We start from the raw sequence: 15,806 nt of genomic DNA on the forward strand, positions 1-15,806 counted from the left end.
TCTAGCAGCAGTCACACCTACAGCAAGAGTAACTGCTCAAGCAGCCCATTTCTGGAAGTAAAATGACTAATGAAAGTTCACCAAATATAAATTCTCAAAAATTACAGCTATTCCATTTCACAAGCAGAATATACCTAATGAAGCAAGGATGACTATTTTCACGAGAAATATATAAGGCATACTCAATAGTAGGGTCACAGATTACTATCTCTTCCAAAGAAGTTATTTATAACTTAATGAAGAAGACAGTTTGCTTAAAAAAAAAAAAACATACCTTGTAATATAAATTACTAAAAAATTATACCACAGAAAATATACTAACACCAAAATTATTTCAGTAAACAGTTTGAAATTGTCTTTAATCCCTTTTACGGCTTCTTGCTTAACAATATTCAGTCTTCCAGCTGAAACCAAAGTACTTTCTTGGAATCCTTAATAGAATTGTATCTTTGGGGAAAATACTCTTTCCAACAAGAAATATTAAGAAATCCAATGGTCTAGATTTCACAATTCTTTTGTTAAAAAACAAAAAACAAAAAAACAAAAGTTACCTGTGTCTCTTTAATTTCAGAAGAATTGCTATTATACAACAAACTTTTTATTTTTTTCCATTCATAAAAACAGTCCATAACATTCATAAAACATAGTAAAAGAAATAAGACACTTTTCAGGTGGATTCTCTTAAAGAACAGATGAGTTGGTAGCAGTTTACTAATAGATGGAAACAAACACAATCCATATAAAAACAGGATTTGAAGCAGGAGGGGGCAGATATATACCAAAGTAAATTTTGAGCTTTCGGCCATGCAACTCAACATCTGAGTTCTCCTCACTTAAAAACCAAACTAGGTGCTTTAAACAGGTGTTCACAGAAAAGGCTACAAAAGTACTGCAAAATGTTAGCCTTACATATACCAGAAAAAAGAGAGAGAAACAAAAATAAATCCCCTAGCTAATCACAAGTTTTCCCTGACAGAGACAGACACAGAAAAATAACTGTTCACAAGCTTAGCTTCGAGGTACAATAGCTTACAGCTCTAACATGGGTGTTCCTCACTCATGCTCTTTTCAGTATAAACAAATAGGTTTATGTAATGGAATACATATTTGAAGAATTCCTTTAAAAAAAATCACAAGTTCTACTTTATATATGCAACAAATTTTTAATTATGTACTGAAAATAAATTACAGAAAATAACTTTAAAATGCAACAGAGGACAAAGTCACGATAAACATTCCCATTGAATTCCCTCGAGGGTGGGGGGTGGGGTGGGGAGTGAGATTGCAGTGCTCAAGAAGATAAATATCACAAATATATCAAAAACTTCAAATTGTCTATGCATTCATACACTGACATGAGCCACAAACATTCCTTCACAGGGACTGTACTCATTAGCCTACCACAGAACCAGATTTTGCCATAAACTACAAAACTTTTAATACAAAATTGTATTTATATATTTATAATTCATATACATGCCCTATCTGTGATTTTAGAAAATAAAAGCTACACACTGTACAGACACTCTTAACTCATAGCTGTAGGCAACATTTTTGGATGGAATTTCTCCCCCAATAAAATTAATGGCATATTTTATGTACATGAAGACTAAACTGCATAAAGACAGTTTAGTTTCCGAGATATGCATCTCATTTTAGGGCAGGTTTATAAATTTAAAAAGGCAAGACAAATGTACACTTCAGAATCACTTTCTTAGCTACAAGAGTTGTCGTGTAATTTCTGTGAAATTTCTGATACATGCATTTATGTAATACTGGTATTGAAGGCAGTAAAGCAATATATACTTTTAATGTCGTGGCTCAAAAAAGGCTTCATTGTCATTCCAATCTGGATCTTGCTACAGTGATTCATAACTTCTCTAAAAATTAAAATTTCAATGGGACACTGTGTTAAAAAGACTCTAAATAGATTTCTTAAAATATTTCCCTGAAATATCCTTTTACATAAGACAAATTTCACTAACATCAAAGAAGAAGGAAAAAAAAAAAGAATTAAACATGGCACCAGTGTGCATGATAAACTAATGCTCCTCAGCCAATCATCATGTCTCAGGAGCCATGAACAGAATGCTTAAAACCAGCAAACAATTTCACACTCTGTGGCAGCCATCTGTGAAGCCAGTTATACTAAACTACTTCTACAGTTGATTGTAAACTTTGGTTTATTTTTATTTGAGTTCTCATTGTACAGCAAGCATGAAAAAAAGGGAGAGTGGAGTCCATGAGGAGATGAAGTGTCAGTCTGTCTTTAATCTGGCATGATGAGACACCTGGTCAGTCAGGCCTGCCTTGATAGAGTTTGTTACAGACTGCCTTATGTTTTCCTCCATCAAATTATCACCCAGGGGCTTCAATACCTGTGGTATGAGAAATGTGCAAAACAAATAAAAACATGAGGTAAAAAAAGAGTTACATATAAAAATAGATATAAAAATTCAATTCAAAGCAATGAAGAAAATAACCAGGAATGTGGGAAATAGAAAGATGCTTCTCCCAAAAAAAAGTTATGATGCTACAAATAATGCAGTTAGACATTTTATAATGTAACAAAAATTACTTTCCTCCTATTCAAACCATTACAATTCCTATGAGATGGATGTGCAATTCCATACCCTATATGCAGCATCAAATCTGGTATGTATACAGCATTTATGCAGACCGGCCCAGACGGTCCTGCTTATTGTCCTACATGTATAAGTGTGAACACTTCAGATAGGGAAAAAAGTTAAAAATACTGTCTAATTTTTCTTCTTGTTATTGTTGGATGACAGTCTCTGTCGCTGTGCTGACGAAAGAACACGATGAACCATTCGACGTCTAGTAACTTCGAACAGTTTGGAAAACACCTAAAACATGGAGTGATTCGTTAGGAGAATGACTCAGAGGGCCTTGAATTTAAAGAGTTTAATTAAGACTATAAAAATTTGAGACTTCATAGTTTCTCACCTTCCTGGGACTCCTCTGAAGCAAAAGAAAAGAGAAATGCAAAAAAATTTAGACAAGGTTTGTTGACACTGCACAGACCTTCCGCCTACTGATCATCTTACCTCGACTATACTAAAAATAATTGTACACACTTTAGATTCTTCCGTTGACTTGTTTTGTGATAGTGGCCCCTCTAAAATCCCAGAATCAGTGCTGTACTGGAGATGACTGACTTTCAGAAGACACTGTACTATTATTGAAATTCCATGTGGCAGAAAATTAATAATGATTCAACACTTTTAAAGCAGATAATACTTTAAGTGATGCTGTGATAGCTTTCTTTTTTTTTTAGGTTGTGATAACTTTTAATCCATCTTCTGTCAGAACATATCAGAGGAATATAAAGAATGAACTTTTTAAAGATATAAAAATGTAATAAATATCCAGACATAAGCTTCCAAATCAGATCTGAATAGAGCATTTCTCTAAAGAAATATAAAATGCAAATTAATATAATGGGTCACTGTATAAAATAATAATGACATTATTAGTAGAAAAATCAGCGTCAATCAACTTCTTCAGTCTTTGATTTTAAAACCAAAACCAGCATGGACCCACATTATCTTAAATCTTCAAATAAGCCCAATACTTCATTGGCCCAGAAATGGTATCTGAAAACGCCTTTTATATTGTCCATCAGTAATAACTGTAGCTTTCATTCTTGATATGATGCTCAGGTATTTCATGATGATCATTTTAATGACAATATCCTTAAGTGGAATTTTCTGAACACAGGCAATTCCAGACAACAGTTGACTGATATACAACAAGGCTTTCCTTAGTAGATACTTGTCAGGCCCAACTTTGAATTCTGGTTTGAGGTAAAAAATCATGATTTGAATTCTGGTTGAGGCAACAGATTATGATTAAGAAAAGCTGGCTCACTGTGGTACTTTGCTTTGCTCATTAGCATTTCCATAGTACAGAAGTCAAAGATTATTCGCTGTAAGAATTCCCTATAAGATTGTTCTTTGTAGTAAGTACATCAGTAAACCACTACTATCTTCACGGAAGGCAATGAAGACCTGAATATCACCCATTTTCCCTGGAATATAGGCATGCATTGCTTCTTATCAATCCTAATAAGAAACTTCAAAAGAACTGTACTTCCAACCATTTCCTTACCTTCATAACTCTTGCACTGATATTTTCTTTTCTCAAAAAAAAAAAAGGGGGGGAGGGATCCTTAAAGACTCTGGTCCTGCCCAGTTGTTTGGTATAATCAGGCCTATAACTGAGAAACTATCCAGAGTATTACAGATATAAGTCAACCAGAGCACACTATATCTTTAAAGGAAAAAAAACTCTTCAGTTTATATATATTCAGATTATGCATCTAAACAAAACAGAAAATATCCTTTTGCCATTCTCCATATAAAGAAAAAGTAGGTATAGAAATATTGGGGGTGAGGGTGGGGAATGGGGGACTGGAGGAGGGGTGGGGAGCCACAAGGATAAGATTAGTCACTGAAAAACCAAAAGATAGATACCAACCTGTTCCCATAGTGTTTCAGCAATCTGATCAATCACTGTTCCAATTTCTCTGAACTCCCCAGAGTATTTAACATATGCCCAAGTACAAAGAGACGTCAGTGCTAACCCCATGACAAGGTTACACAAGACGGCTATAGAGTTTAGGCCAACGAAGCCAGTCAGTCCTGAGATTATATACATAGCAAACATGACCGCAAACAGTGTGGCAGGGGTACGAGCAGCATAGAAGATATTTTTGCCATCATTGTGCTTTATAAAATTTGCATAGGTTTCTTCAATTTCAGCCTCAAGCTGGTCCTGATAACGACGGCAGAATTCATCTCCACCCATTTTTTTCACTGAACGAAACTGTTTAATCGCCACTTCCTTAAGATCCAGGTGTTTTCGCTCCAGATCTGAAGGTGCAATGTAAGGCTTGTCCCCACCACATACCTGTGCAGACAGTAGGACAGATTACATGCTGGAAATAAGTCACACTTGAAAGAAATTCCATCAGTGAAGTTAAACCATCTACATGGTTTAGTTTTAAATTTGTTTGTAATACTACACACGTCATCATAACCCATGCATTTCTTATATATTTAACTGACTCAGGCAAAATAAAATTTCCCAATTAACTATATACCAATAAAGACAAAAAGAATTACACTACAATCTGTATTGATGTCAGCTGACCCAGCAATACACCAAAAAAGACTGCTGGCAAGAAAGTGGGTTAAGAGGTATAACACATAAAAAAGGTACTTGAATATTTGAATTAGCAAGCTTAGCACAGAAATTGCTATTAGTCTTAGGACAATGTTACTAACATCAGAAGCTACTGATAATAGCACTCTGAATCATGTGTCAAAAAATATTTTAGTGCTGTCTATGTAATAACTTACTACTCTCATCCTGCACTCTAATGATGGAAATTATAATCTTATTTTCAGTAGAGATGATAAAAGAAAATTTGAGAATGATGTAACATGACAATGTATAAGGAGTACGAATTGGTTCAATGATTTTAAATATAAAAAGCTTCTTACTCTAGTGCTAATATAAATGTCAGTCACAAACCTGCTCCATACTTTTGCAATAGATCTCTCTTGCTCCTGCTACTGCAGCAAGATTATTGGCTTCAGCTGTTGCCTAAAAAATAAAGTAAAATGTGCCAACTTTATATGAAATATCTGATGACTATAAATGCTGATTAAGACAATAAATTATGTACAGTGACCAAGTCTGAGAAAAATATTATCAACTTCCAGTTTTCCTTTCTAATGGAGGAAACACTGGTATAAAGGATATAATAACTGCTTCTAATAGGACTACCTGACTAATTTTGTTTTGTTTAGATTTGTTAAAGTGAGTTTGTAGAATAGAACACATATGCCCAGGAAATTACAAGAGAATTAAATAAATACAACCCTAAAATATGTCCCATCTCCAGGTGCAAAGAATTAAGAATTACTCATATGGTCCTTTCTCTCATAATCAGTATGACAAAGGATACATTTTTAAATCCACAAAACTGTTTACTACATGGATTTTATGAAAAAACAGTTTAATCCACCATAAAACTAGGAAATTGCACAAAGTAGCAATTTTTAAAAAAATGGAACAGGTTAAAATAACATTGCCCCTAAAGAATACCTTTAAAAAAAAAAAGAAAAAAAGAACTATAGTCACTAGAAGTAGCTGTCACTCATTAAAATAAAGAGAAAGTAAGCCTATTTCAAACAACATTCACTGTCAAAGACCCAGAGAACAGAAGCCGCTTGGTTCAGCAAGGCCCACATCAAGCTATCTTCTGAAACAGAAATTTTCCTACACTTCTTGAGCAACTGAAGAGAAAGCACCAAGGACCTTCATTTCTATGAAGGTACTGTGTGTGTACAAGGTCTGCAATCTGTAGTTATAAAAACTCAAAAACTTCAGCACCCATGCCTTAAGTATCTAAAATGTATTTGCATGCAAAGAAGCACCCCATTTCCAGAATTTCTCTCTAAAGCAGATTTTTTTTCTCCCTCATACATAAATGTATGTACAACATACACACTACCTGAAGCATGGACTTTGGATGTGGAAGTTCCTCTCCTTGATAAATTTTAATATAAGCCTAAAAATAGAGAAGACTCATTATATTGATAGGTTATGCACTTTGGCTCCATATCCCCAAAGAAAAATCATTAGATAGAAAAATGATTCACATTATTAAAAGGAAAAGTCGAAGCTTTAAAAATCATATACTTTCATTCCAACAAAGTTAACCCTATTCTCAACATTATTAAAAATGTGTGTTGCTAAATAATATCCTAGAGAAATATCTCTAAATATAACTTCAACTTGGCAGAAAAGTTGTTTCATATTTAAAGTTATATATAAAATGCCATCTACTCTATGAAAAGAAATCCACAATTCTCTCCTACTGCCAAACTGCCAATGTTTCAAATAAATATGTAACAAAACATTTTAACTCAGTATTTTACTTTGTGGTTTAAGAGTAAGAAAGATGAAAAATTTTAAGTAAGTTCCATATAGGAATCTTTCATCTCAACTTTCATCTGACTCTTAAATTATTTCATAACTAAACAAAGATAGTATGAAAGTGATCAAGTGTCCATTAAATAACACAAAAATACCCTCTTTCATTAACTGTATTTTCCCATCCATCTACAACTACTACAAATAATCACAACCCTCAACAGTGGCCTTGCTCTGGCAAGCAAGTTATAAAGACTAGAGAGCGGGTGGGGGGGGGGGGAATCTATGAATAATTTACTTGAGCTCAGAACCCACTTTTGATAACTCTCAAAGGCTCTCATCAAGTACTCAGACTCTGAGAGGTTTTTTATGAGAACTCAAAGATGCAGAATTATGCTCCCAATATCTATTATCATTTTCAAATGATAGAGTGGTATTATAATATTATGAATGGTTCTTCTCTGCATATCAGAGCTGGAGAAAAAGTAGGATGACTGTATAAACAAATAAAATCACTGTGTAGAAGATACATGTTGTCTGCTACAATCTTAAATATTCTAAAATATTGATACATCCAATTCAAGGCAAAAAAAAAAAAACTATAAATTTTACTTCATTGCTTTAAAATACAGATGAGAAATTTTTATAACATACAGATGAGTTTTAAGTCAACTATATTTCTAACTTACACAAAGTCATTTAATGTAAGCATTTTCCTACCTTAAAGTATTCTACAAGATCTCTACAAGTGACTTTAGATCCACTTATCTCTTTTTCTACCAAGTTTTCTGGGGCAAGGAGTAAGGGAACCAGATTTCGAAGCTCTCGTTTAAACTCTTCATCAATATCTGATGGGCATGAAATTAGTCAACATATTAGTAATAAAAAAAAAAAGAAGTCACCATTGGTAAGAGCTAATGAGATTCTATTTTATAAAACAAGAGTATGATACTTAAGTATAGATTCATTTCAAAAAACTCATCCAAACCTGTCATACTGACACATCTCCTAGGAAAAAATATAATGCCCCCCCCCAACTCTAGTACCCCATTTTCTTCATCTTCCAATAATTCTGTCAGCTCAAATAATAAAAAAAACTGTGAACTATCAAAACAAATTCCACATCAAGTATTTTAAGTAAACTATCCTTTCCAAATGGCAGGCAATTCATGAAACTGTATTAAATATTAAAACTAAATTTTGTTTTTCTAGCCATACTGTTAAAGTTTTGTTAATCCTCAAGTATTCTGCTATCATGCTCAAAATAATCCTAAAACATACACAGAAAATTATACCATCACCCCGAAACAGACTTAAATCTAATTATATCAATACAATATATTGGTAATGCTTTTTAGCAGACTGCAATCAGATGAAATACTGAAATGTTCTTAGCTTTCAGTATTTTTAGGACATCAGTGCTGAGCAACAGACATTAAAAAATATATTAATCAATATGCTAGGTGTTTGCAACAAACCAATGGAAAGCTAGAAAGACCGCAGAGAGCGCTACAATCACTTCATTAACAATGCGTCAAAATATCCTCCAGTATAAGAGAAATTTTAAGGAACCATATATATATATATATATATATATTATTTTTTTAACTTTCAGTCTCTAAAACTTGAGTTCTGATTTTAACAAGAATGGGAATTCCCACCTTTCAATCTCCCATCAAAACTAGGATTAGTTGCAACTTTAAGACCAGGATGTGGCAAAAGGAAGCAACCAAGATTTGAGAAACAATTGTGAATGTGCTTCCTTACATTCTGCAGCTCTTCATGTTGATTCTGTTTTACCTGGAGGTAGAAGGTGACAGGGTAAAGGAGCAAACAAGAGAAAAACAATTTTTTTTTTTAAAAGTACACACACATACTCACAGGCATGCACAGTAATTCAAATGCTACTCCAGATGGGTGTTTTTTGACAATATAAAACTTTATTAAAGACCCATTTCTAACCATCTGGTAAGACCCACCTCCTATCCTAAACCAAGAGATTTTTTTTTCCCTGTTAGCTACCAAAGTGAAAGTGAAAGTCCGAGTCTGACTCATTGAGACCCCATGCATTATACAGTCCATGGAATTCTCTAGACAGAATATTGAAGTGGGTAGCCTTTCCCTTCTCCAGGGGATCTTCCCAACCCAGGAATCACCCATGTCTCCCACACTGCAGGCAGATTCTTCACCAGCTGAGTCACAAGGGAAGCCCATTAGCTACCAAGGATATGAATAAATACAAATAATAATTAATCATAATATCTAACACCAGAACAACAGGTGTGACTGTGATTTATAAACCCGTCTTTAAAGTACTTATAATGGCAAACAGAAAGCAAAGTACTAATCCACCTATAAATAAAAAGGTCAGCCAATGAGCAAAACAACAGATAAGGTGAAAAACACCAGTGCAGTCTAAAGAACTTTAAAAATTCCAAAGAACCTTAAGATTTCAGCACTCATTCCAAATGATTATTTATGACATATGCTAGTCATCAGTTTTTTGCAGAAGAGAAACCGCTATGTATTTTCTGGAAGAATGAACTAAAGTTACATTTTTAATAACTACTTATCCCAATATAATTCACATATTCCCTCCTAAACTCATCTCAAAAACCATTCTAAAATACATGTACTGTTAGTAATCAACAAAACCTGGAAACTACCCAATCTCCATTGAGAGTAGAATGGAAAAACTATTGTTATTCTTACAATGGAATACTGAATATCAATGAGAATAAGTGAACTAAACTACATGCAACAATATGAACTAATCTCAGAAACATAATACTGGGCAAAAGAAACTGGACACAAAAGCATACATACCATGTGTGATTTCTTTCATAAAAAAGTCCAAAAACAAAGCCTCCTGAAGGTCTGAACAGCAATGAAGGGTTTGGGGACCAGAGGGAGTTAATAGACAGAGGTGGGTGCTTCTGGGTCATTATATGGCTATGTTCAATTTGCACAAATTCATCAAGGTGCATACTTATGGTCTGTGTACTTTTCTGTATCACTTAATAATGTATTTAAAAACCCCTTTGTCTTTGAAGTCCATAATTCTGAATTTAGTTAGTATGCCTAATGTACTTCATGTTAATTTCTTCTGAAGAAACCAAAGAAAATGCTGATGAATGAAAATCTTTGACAGTCTAGAAATGCCTTTCATTTGGATTTGGTTTTAATCTCAGTTTAGGATTAAGAAAATTTATATTATACCCTCAATCTTTGATTATGGTTGCAAAACTAAATGCATCCTTCCACAGGGAACAGACAAAAGTTTATTACCCCAAAGAAAGAAACCTCCTATTTATGAATACAGGGATTTTTATGTATCTTTTGTGGATGTCAGTAGGCGGGTAGTATTTCACCTGAGGGTTTCCATGGGAGGATACTTCTAGGAATAAAGGATCATGGTGGTGAGTTTATTTTCCAGGACTGCCTTGGTGAGGCATTTTGCATGGGTCAGAACAAAAGTCTGGATATTTGGGTCCTATTACAGTTAAATTTGTTAAATGACCAAAGGCAAGTCACTTTTCTGGGTTCCAGTTTTGAGGTGTGTGTTGAACTGTGGTGTTGGGGAAGACTCTTGAGAGTCCCTTGGACTGCAAGGAGATCAAACCAGTCCATCCTAAACATCAGTCCTGGGTGTTCATTGGAAGGACTGATGCTGAAGTTGAAACTCCAATACTGTGGCCACCTGATGTGAAGAGCTTACTCATTTGAAAAGACCCTGATGCTGGGAAAGATTGAGGGCAGGAGGAGAAGGGGACAATGGAGGATGAGATGGTTGGATGGCATCACTGACTCAATGGACATGGGTTTGGGTGGGCTCTGGGAGTTGGTGATGGACAAGGAGGCCTGACATGCTGCGGTTCATGGGGTCACAAACAGTCAGACACGATTGAGCAACTGAACTGAACTGTGTATAAATGCTATAAATGTTTAAGATCCCTTTTCTAGCTCTCTATATGCTGCCACTCTATGAGACAATATTCCTTGGAAAGAAAGTCTCACATCATTTGTGTTCAATGCATGCACACTAGATTATCCAGCCTGTCTCAAATGTTCAGAAGCTCAGCTGGGCCAGAAAGAGACATGCATGCAATCTGAACAGATCAAAAGGTTAGTCTGCTTCAAACTCTTATCCTGTGAATACTGATTCATTGAAATGTCCCTTCAATATGTCTCTGGAGAGAAATATCTGTTCCTTAATTTCTATTCAAGGGCATTTCTACTGTCCTCTTTCACAGGAGTGCTACCAATTTACACCTCATCAATTGTGTATGGGGTTACCTAGGTTAACCAGGGATACTCAATTTGTCCCTATCACACTTAAGACATTGATCTAGGCAGCAGTCCAGGCAGCCCACTCCTTCACCTGACTTGGTGCTTATGCTCGCCTATCTCAGAAATAGGGACTTACCTGCAATCTCTTTTCAAGGAATTGTTTGCCACCTTCCAAACCATATGAATGTTCATAAGGATAACTCCAGTCTCGAATCAAAAACATTAATGTCTACAGAAAAAAGGAAAAACATAGATTATTTCTTATAAAATTTTACCAAAAATTACTACCTTAACAACTGAAGCATTGCTTACTCCCCAGAAACAATCCTTATCAAAAGTTATAGCAACCAAGTGGTTTACTACTACTCATAGTTATATCAAGAGCCTACTACATAAACCAGTAACACTCCCAACTCCTATACCAAGAACCTATATCCACTTGAGAAACTTACTGTATATATTGTCACCACAAGCAATAACACAGGGATTAAGAAGAAACAAAAGACGTATCAGGGTATACAGATCATAATTTTAAGCCAAGACTGTATAATTAAAAGACCAAATAATTCACAGAATGTTTTATTCTTACATGCTTACGTTTCTCAATTCAGCATTACTGATGCTTTGGGTCAGATAATTCTTAGCTGTACACACTTGTCCTATGTATTACAGGATGTTGAACAGTATGTCTGGTCTCTAAAAACTAAATACCAATGGTATTAACTTCCTCCCCAAAACTGTGACAATCTAAAATGTCTCCAAATATCAGCAAATGCCCTCTGGGAGCAAAATTACCCCAGTTCAGAAAAACAGATATAGGCCAAATAGGGTACATTTTATCATATACAAAAAATGACACCAAAACCTGTCCAAATATTTCATAAAAGTGATCACTTGAGCCAGACAAGACTGAGGCTGAATTAGTGTAAATCCACTAACAGTAATAACCACTAGTGATGCTTTCATATAAGGGAAGACTTCACACACAGATGAGCAAACAGGGTTGAGACATTCTCACCTACTATAACACAACTAACCAAGTAATAACCATGTCAACTTATAAACCACTTATTTCAAAGAAGAAACTATCTGAAATTAGCTTTGTTTTCTTCTTTTAAAAAATCTCTGTAATGTTAAGACTCCAAAGAAGCAAGCAGAACATATGCTTCTCAAATAACTCCACTCAGATTAATTTCTGACTTAATATTCTGCATCTAGCATTTAAAGGTAATGAAAAAACATGGGGGAGAGACATAATAAACTCTGAAACTTTTCTATGAATCAAAAATGAACAATAACAGGTCTAATTTCAACTTGTAATGTACTCCCCCCCACACACACAACCAATAATATGGCAGTAGTTTATTATGTATACAAGAAGTTTACATGACTATCTCAACTCTGGGAATTAACACTTAACTAAGAGAAATGTTAACTTCTTTAAGTAAAAATTCTAAGAATCAATCTATAATCATTTTCTTTTTTCTATTTCCTTTCTTGTAAATTGCTACTGTTAAGTTGGTGATGACTCTACCATAAATTAGTTTCAATTCTGCTGGATCTGTTGCTATAAATGAGTTTGGCATAATGTCCTCATATCTTCAGAAATACAAGATGACAGCTTTTCATAGATAAATTTATTTTAATGATAAAAAACTTACCTGAAATGGTTTCTGGTAGATTTCTTCCATTGCAAGTCTGCCGTATTCTGTAAATAACTATTAAATCAAATTATTTAAAATAATGTCCCCAAAGACGTTGAAAGAAGACATCTGTAAAGCTGTTCTATATCAGACCACTAGATGTCAGGGCCTTTAAAATCATTTGAAAGCCAAGCATTTAATTTTTAAGACCAAGTATACATTAAAATTTCTTTTAGTTAAGAAGTCATGTATCTGTTTAAAATCATGTAACAGTCAATCTTCTTACAATATTATAGATTCTTGGTGTAAAGTAACAATAATATAGGAATTAAATTTTCAATACTTTGGCATACATTCTTTGAGACATACATACTTGCAAGTGTTGAAGATCATCTTCCTGAATATTTTGAGACAAATTATATACCTGTTAAAAGAGAATTTGGTTTTCATTAGTGCTTTACTTTGAATACCCAGCTGTGTATAACTTTGCTTCTGGAAATGAAGGCTATTTTATACCTGAACACATATGAATGACTCGATCATTATCTTAACTAGTGATGAAAAGGATTTCTTTTTTCCTAACTATAAAACATTAAGGGGGGAGCAGTGGTGGTAAACTATGTAAAAATCATGAATACATGCATATGGAGCCAAGAAAGCAGCAGACTTTTTTTTTAAGTATACGCAGTATACTTAGATTGTGCGTTTACATACTTACACTTATGTAGTAAGTTTCTTTAATGTTATGCCATGGTTTTTTTTTTTAAGTATAGGATTTCCCCAACTATTTTTCTAAGTGAATGAATGTGAAGGGTATAGTTCTACAAAGATCAAATTCCTCCTTGGAGCATTCACAATATATAGTTTATAGTTACTCATGGGTGCCTCAACTACCATTGACTCTAATATGATTATCTTTTTACTTAAGCAAACTCACTCTAAATAACAGAAAAACTTTACCAAACTGTAGTAGCTGTTAAAAAAAAAAAAAAACAGAACAGTAGGTGGCACTCTTGCCCTTTCCACAAATTTTTAGGAGGCTTTCCAAGCCACACAGGCCAGAGCTGATAATGGCAAATTAAGTAAGTAAGTATAAATATCAAATAGGCTAAGTTTTCAAACTGAATACAGTGACATATAATTTCGTATATGCTAAGTCACTTCAGTCGTGTCTGATTCTGTGTGATCCTATCAACTATAGCCCGCCAGGCTCCTCTGTCCATGGGATTCTCCAGGCAAGAATACTGGAGTGGGTTGCCATGTCCTCTCCACGGGATCTTCCTAACCCAGGGATTGAATCCGGTCTCCTGCATTACAGGCAGATTCTTTACCATATGAGCCACCAGGGAAGGTCTTATACTTTCTTAAGTAATTTCTTAAGTGCCTTTGGTTGGATTTTTTTTGCCTGTTTGAAAGAACCCCCATTATACCAAAAAAAATCTAAAAAATTGCTAATTTAAATACTGATTATATTTGAAAAGTAGCTTTTCAAAAGAATTATATTATACATTTTATAGCTTCTTTATTTGAAAATTACTAATGTTTTTGCACATATTTTTGAAGGAATGTGAAAAATGCACAGTTATCAAAACCAGAATTTTAGAACTAGAAGGAGCACTGAGGCGCATCCGAGCCTAACTTTGTATTGTCCATGAGTAAAACTGAGACCCTTTGGGTCCAGTTTGGGTCCAGAATCCTGTTTGCTGAGAAACATGGAGAACTCCTGGCTCCTGACCCCTTTTCTCTCCTCAGTCCCCAAGTCTGAGGAAGAGGTGTTCAGCAGTCCATTGGGAGATGGACCAATGTGATCTGGCATTCTGGAAGTGGAATGGTTTGGGTGGGGGCAGGGGAAAGGTAAGAAGAACTGGGTTTGAGACCTAATATCTATGGAGCATCATTCAGGGTACCTTCTGAAACCATTATACCCTAGAATGGAGCCGCAAGTACCTCATCCATGCAGAATTTTAGAAACTTTGCGAAAATTCTGGAAAGTGCCAGTGGCCAATGGGAATTAAAGGGATGTGTCTTGGGACTGGAGCTGTGCTTAGGGAGAAGAATGAACAGTCAGACTTGACTGCCTACCCATCATGCAGGCTTCTGAGTGGATGCAGGCAGCACCCCAGTGCTCCAAAATTCCACCATTAGGGATTGCTCCTTTTTGTGAGAGGGGCATGAAAGGCATTTGGAGAAGGAAATGGCAACCCTCTCCAGTATTCCTGCCTGGAGAATTCCATGGACAGAGGAGCCGGGCAGGCTACATCCATGGGGTCGCAAAGAGTCAGACACAACCGAGTGACTATCACTCACTCAAGCACTCGCAAGAAAGAGAAACTGGAGAGAAGATTCACTAGGTCCAACCCTTCTGAATCAGTTCTTTTACGAGATCACCTAGGCCACCAAAGAAGAAAAGTAGTAGGTGGCCATAGTTGCAGCCTCTGCTAAGAAATAACATATCTAAGAAAATAGGGTTACTCCAAATAGAGAACGATCTATTATAACCGCAAAAAAGTGCTGATCCAACTTAACCACTTGGAGGTCAAGAAAATAAACAGCCACTATAAGCCAGCAAACTTAAAATGATTTTCTCAGCTAATTCCAAACAGGTACTTAAAAAGGAATTAATGATTGAGGAGATAACTCTATTTAAACTTAAAAACTGAGAGCATGACCAACCTATTCTCACTGATATGGGCCTTAGCATTTAGAAAATAGGCCCAGATCCTTTCATTGTCAGGGCCAGATTATAAACAGCAGAGAAAAGATTTGTTTACTGCAGATCATTAGTACTTAGTATACCATATTGTACTTAGTATACCACACTGTACTTAACAAGATGCTCAATGATTATTTTTTGAAAAAATAAATGACAAAGGGTTCAGTCTGTCATTAGCCTATCAATCATATAAC

General features: G+C 35.0%; 1 protein-coding gene across 6 annotated transcripts in view; it reads right to left on the reverse strand.

The window, feature by feature from the left end:
• Positions 1-546: 546 nt before the first annotated feature.
• The window catches only part of ATL2 (atlastin GTPase 2), a 70,450-nt gene continuing 55,190 nt past the window's right edge, over positions 547-15,806 (reverse strand). For 4 of the 6 annotated variants that reach the window (XM_040224655.1, XM_040224659.1, XM_040224658.1 and 1 more), the window contains 10 exons: positions 13,273-13,323; positions 12,918-12,974; positions 11,393-11,485; positions 8,628-8,766; positions 7,687-7,814; positions 6,545-6,601; positions 5,560-5,631; positions 4,501-4,932; positions 2,968-2,982; positions 547-2,867 (listed from right to left, as the gene is read on the reverse strand). In XM_040224655.1, the coding sequence (XP_040080589.1) occupies positions 2,760-2,867; positions 2,968-2,982; positions 4,501-4,932; positions 5,560-5,631; positions 6,545-6,601; positions 7,687-7,814; positions 8,628-8,766; positions 11,393-11,485; positions 12,918-12,974; positions 13,273-13,323 (1,152 nt within the window). In that variant the 3' untranslated portion in view covers positions 547-2,759. The remainder of the gene's footprint in view (positions 2,868-2,967; positions 2,983-4,500; positions 4,933-5,559; positions 5,632-6,544; positions 6,602-7,686; positions 7,815-8,627; positions 8,767-11,392; positions 11,486-12,917; positions 12,975-13,272; positions 13,324-15,806) is intronic. The other 2 variants (XM_040224656.1, XM_040224661.1) reach the window with 1 other exon arrangement.

Source organism: Oryx dammah, unplaced genomic scaffold, assembly GCF_014754425.2.
Source record: "Oryx dammah isolate SB20612 unplaced genomic scaffold, SCBI_Odam_1.1 HiC_scaffold_25, whole genome shotgun sequence".
NCBI classification, from domain to species: Eukaryota; Metazoa; Chordata; class Mammalia; order Artiodactyla; family Bovidae; genus Oryx; species Oryx dammah.